Source organism: Pinus tabuliformis, chromosome X, assembly GCF_031772625.1.
Source record: "Pinus tabuliformis cultivar Carrire ecotype Pingquan chromosome X, CPIR1, whole genome shotgun sequence".
Classification (NCBI taxonomy): domain Eukaryota; kingdom Viridiplantae; phylum Streptophyta; class Pinopsida; order Pinales; family Pinaceae; genus Pinus; species Pinus tabuliformis.
Genome location: NC_142308.1, coordinates 566,209,687 through 566,214,821, shown reverse-complemented (window position 1 = coordinate 566,214,821; position 5,135 = coordinate 566,209,687). Strand labels below are relative to the sequence as shown.

At 38.8% G+C, this 5,135-nt stretch overlaps 1 protein-coding gene across 1 annotated transcript; it reads right to left on the bottom strand.

Annotated features, from left to right (window-relative positions):
- Nucleotides 1–1,192: 1,192 nt before the first annotated feature.
- Nucleotides 1,193–4,621, bottom strand: LOC149141275 (uncharacterized). Its single transcript, XM_089448465.1, has 2 exons — nt 4,464–4,621; nt 1,193–4,346 (listed from the first exon to the last, which is right to left on the bottom strand). Exon 2 carries the CDS (start codon nt 3,861–3,863, stop codon nt 2,004–2,006), a length of 1,860 nt encoding a protein of 619 aa, XP_089304591.1. The 5' UTR covers nt 3,864–4,346; nt 4,464–4,621; the 3' UTR covers nt 1,193–2,003.
- Between the last annotated feature and the right edge of the window lie 514 nt (nt 4,622–5,135).

Below are 5,135 nucleotides of genomic sequence, written 5' to 3'. Positions count from 1 at the left end.
ATAACTATGTTAACTCTCATACATTGTGCTTGGCATGCCCCCGAAACTAGTTTTAGCAAGTTCAAGTTGTGGTGTCATAGAACACAACAAAATGTCTGTAAGTGTAATAAAAAAGATTTAGAAATAATTTACTAGCAAAAGTGTTCTGCAAGTTTGTCTAGAATGCCTTAAAAAACATTGAACCACTTAGTCATTTGTGCCTTGAACATCTTTCCAACCACCAAGGGAAGCACTTACTAATCAACCATAAATACATTTCATGAATAAAACATTACCATCACCCATTCATCATCATAATAATACATAGAATAATGTCACAAAGGAACTATTACTCGTAACTAAAGAAAAACCTACTTCAGCATCATAATAATACATAGAATAATCTCACAAAGAAACTATTACTTATAACCAAAAAAAACCCACTTTGAAATATCTTGTTTATTGACAAAACCAATCAAATAAGCATCTTTGTCCCTAATGGTAGATTGTTCACAAAAAGAGAAGAGAAAGTTAAACGAGTAAACATATTGACTCACAACTAATCAACCAAAGTGCCACTATAAACACTCTCATCAACATAATGATTTGCAAGGAGATTTGTCATCAAGGATGATAAGAAAGGAAATTCTATGTTAATAGAAATGTCCAGAGTTGATTGATATGTCTACTTCACAAGAACTCAAGAGCTCAAAAAAGAAACTCTATGGTAATTGAGAAAAGTTCAGAGTTGATAGATATGTATACTTGGCATGACCCCTATAACTAGATGGTGGATATACTTGATATTAAATTATTCTTTGCATCTCACCAAGCCATCTCATAGGTTCCTAAATTGGATGGAAAGGTGTGTGCCATTTGGCCCTATCCATTTCACTTTGCTGCATGCTTTTGGTAAAGAGCTTTAAAATTATTAATTTAATATTAAACACCATTCACATAATTATAAGAGAAATAGTAAGAGATAAAGATAATAAAGAAATCACTATCAAAAGTGAAGTGGTAAAATGATATTAAAGGTTCTGGTAGATTTTCGGTTGCTTTGCCTTTTTCTTTTTGACTTTGAGCTGCGTTAGTGGAAGTGTTGGATGGCATTAGTGAATGCATGTTAGGAGCAATTATTGAAATACAACTAATCCTGATAGTATCTAGGCAATCAAGGAGAGGAGAAAAAGAATTTAGTGAAATCCAACAATGTTCATAACAGAGTAACTGCATATGACTATATTAGAGTCCATATTTCCATAGAGTAGTAGGAATATCCATATCTGAGAAAACTAAAAATGGAATCGCAGCTGGTGAGATTTAACTTACATTGATCCACAAAGTCACAAAAACATTTAAAAACAGAAACATCTATTATATTTCAGTGAACTGTTCAAGGATATACTTGACATGCAAAGAGTATATCAGCTCTCACGGAACAGTGATACTGATGATTAGAAAGGAAATAAAATTCAGGTACTTATTGAACGAATCAGGAGTCAGTCTGAGCTAAAGGATATGCACATACTGCATTCACCAGATAGAAAGAAGGCTTGGAATTTGTACAATTATAGGTCAACTTCAACCTTCTTCTCCAGTGAGTTAATGCAGAGAAAGAACTGAATTCATGAAAGCCCATCTGCATTGATGCAAGGAGCAGCCATGGCATCAAATTCCAGAATTGTATATGATAAACTCCTCTACATCCAATTTTTATATGATTCCAGAAGTGTGCAGAGATTTCAAGCTAAGGAAAAAAAATATGATGTCGATCTTGAAGCCAAATTAGGACTCCTAGACAGGAGAATGAATAAAAGAATTGAGCTTTCAACACTGCCCTGTGCAGCTAGCATATTTGTACCCCTGTTGCTAGCTCACGGAGTGACTGAATCTAAATCCACCAACATGTGAATTCAAGGATCTATGTCACCTGAATTTGAGTAGACCCTGTGTACAGTACATGAAAACTGTTAAAAAAAATAAAGAAATAAGGATCCCATCCATCTCACAAGACTTGTAGTTCACACTTCCAACCAAGGTCTAGCCCTGTTCTGGATTAGATCTTGCACATTATCAATTCCATTTTTGTTGCCAAGCTTGCTCTCTGCTTCATCCTCTTGAGTCAAATGATTAGTGTGGCCTTTGTACATAAACAATCCCTGTTTCTGGTTTCGTGCTATCCACCAAGGTTGAATGTAAGAAGGGCTAACTTTGTTGACAGGATCAGCATCAATAGGTCTAACTGAATTAACAATACTGCTATTGAGAACAGCGGGGCGAATGTTATTTCTAAACTGATTACCATTATCATCTTCTACAGGTGCAGGCATATTCAAATCTAGCATCTCTTCTTTTACAGTAGGCCTCAGCTCTGCTTGCTGCTTAGTGCTAGTGACAGTACTAGAAGTTTCAGAAACTACCAAATGACACCTCTTGTGTCCTCCAAGAGCTTGACCAGATGTAAAAACCCTGTGACAAATAGAGCACTCATGTACCCTGGGTAGCTTTTTAGTAGCAGATGGGGTTTCAGCAATTTCTTCTTTCCTTTCATTGCTAGAGTCCCTCACCTGACCTTTGCGGGGAGGCTTGCAGAAATCATCGGATAAATGATGATCAGCTCCAGAAAATAGTTCCTCGTCCATAATTTCCTCTTCCAATGTCTCGTTCTCTTCATGCACAGTTATCCTTGCGAAGCAACCTTTTACTTTCTTATGGCTTGCTCTGTGACCACCTAAAGCTTGATATGTATGGAAAAACTTCCTACAAGTTTTGCACTCGTATTTGGGTATTTTCTTACTTGCATCCTTGACATCAGCTTCAGATTCAAGCTTCCCAACACCATCAATTCTAACTCCCTTCACCTTGACTCTGCTGGTGCTGCTTTTCTGAATCTCAGATGCAATATCTTCTTCAGTACTGGGAAGCTTAAAGTCCGCAGATCCTGATGTAGCAGAGTATGCAGCAGTTCCTTGGGATCCATCAAGATTTCTTGTCCCCTGAAAGGAGCTTCCATTAGCAAGCATCATAAGGCAATTGGCCATGTCTTCTTCTTCATTGTTTTGTTCAGAATTCTTGGCCTGAGTATGATTATATGCTGATCTTGGACGCTTTGATCTCTTCCCTTTCATCCACCTATGGAAGCTGCTTTGATCTTCACCAGAAGCTGTCCCAGCATTCTCAGCCTCACTTCCACTATCCAAGGCTTCTTCCTCTGAGGAAGATTCCCAATTTTCTTTGGGATTTTCACCATGAGCAAGCCAATTCTGCTTAGAATTCTCAGTGGCAATCTCCCAATTTTCCTTGGGATCCTCAGGCAAATTCTCAAGCTGATGCTCCTCATCATCACACTCTTTGTCCTGATGGGATCTCCACACCTTATCCGAATGGCATCTCATGTGCCCAAACAGAGCCTTCCAAGAAGAAAACTCCTTCCCACACTCCTCACAGACTCTTGAATCCCTCAAAAATGTAGACCCAAATCTCTTAGCCCCAGACCCATCTATTCCCCCAAAGGCAAAAGAGTAATCCTGATCTGCAAACCTCCAGCTTCGCTTCGGGTTCCTCCTCAAAGTGTACATAGAATTCAAGCCCTCTACCTCATCCTGCACACCTTCCTTGACAGAATCACCACAACTCTTACTGGGCTCGTTCACCCTCCCCTTCTCAAACTCCTCTTCCAAACCACCACCCTTAATTGCACCCAATTCAGCTCCATGTACTCTCATATGACCACCCAGAGCCCTCCCACAAGCAAATCTCCTCTTGCAAACTCTACAAAAATGCTTCAAGCTCTCCTCAAACTCGTCAGACCCTTTACACCCAACACCATTATCAATCCCCACAGCTTCCATACTCACCACATAATCCTTTGCAGCAGTCATCTAATTCAAACCAAAAAAACAAAAGCAAAATCCAAAACCAACACTAGATATCCAATCTCCCCACCCCTTTTACACAACTGAACAGAAAAAAATAAACAAACCCAAGTGATGAAAGCTAACCTGTGACCATGTGGGTAGATCTAGAACGAACAACCTTACACCAAATTTCTATGCCAGACCGCCATGTGAACCACCAGCAAATTTTCTACTGGATGCATGCGTTTCTGTCAAGTGCCCAAGATCATATATATCTCTACTAAGCCAACAACAGACCCGCCAGCCAGAAAGGAATTCCCCATGTGTAGGATTTCCCTGTGCTGGAATCGGGAAATCCCCCCTCCACCCCTAATTGAAAAACAGCACTGACTCTTTGTAGTACTTGTTCTACTTGTACTAGAACTCGCAACGACCTCGGCTTCTCGTGGGTCCACGTTCAAGATCATCCTAATCTGTGCTATATCTTTTGTGTGTATATATCAGTATCTGCGATCCAGCGTTATTACTATTATTGTATGCAATTGATGAATGGGATTTATGATTATTATTGTTATTCAATTTCACGATTTGCAGACGGTAGAGAGAGAGCATGTGGGCAGTTACCAAACCGAAATTTCCGTGGAATGAAACCTTTTTTCAGTCTTAGTTTGTTCTCCCTCCTTTCTGCTGCTCTGGCGTGATACTTCCGCTTCTTCTCGCTTACGTAAAACTACTCACGCCACCGCCGAGGAGGGGAGGAAGGTCACTCTCTTCCTATTTTTCATATTAATTTTACTTTTTTTAATCATAACAACTACTTTGCATATCTACTCCTCTTAACCTTACCTTAACCATCCAACTCTTCCCAACGACTCAGGAACCAATATTTCTACTCTACTGGATTCTACTCAACACTCCTACTCTTTTCTACTCAACTCTAGCAATCATGACACATCATACATCCCTCACATTCACCTTCCTTCACTCTTATTCTTTCTCCAAGTCTTCTATCCACCCACTCAATCTCCTTCCTACTTACTCACTTCCACTCTATTGGGTTTAGTTTGTCTTGCACTCCATATACACACATGTTCTTTTCTACTCTATTTTAAAAGATGATTATTTTTTTATTAATAAATAATTATATATTTTTAGAAAAATATGGAAGAAAATAAAGATAATTGAACCTAGTCTTTATATGTCAAGGGGTTTGATTGTATATGGATACAGTTGTGGATCTCAAACAATATACTTTTACCACAACTACATGTCATGATGTAGACCAAAGTTTACGAG

Excerpts from the sequence above, each read along its gene's own strand:
- LOC149141275 (XM_089448465.1), bottom strand. The coding sequence starts at position 3,863 with ATGACTGCTGCAAAGGATTATGTGGTGAGTATGGAAGCTGTGGGGATT.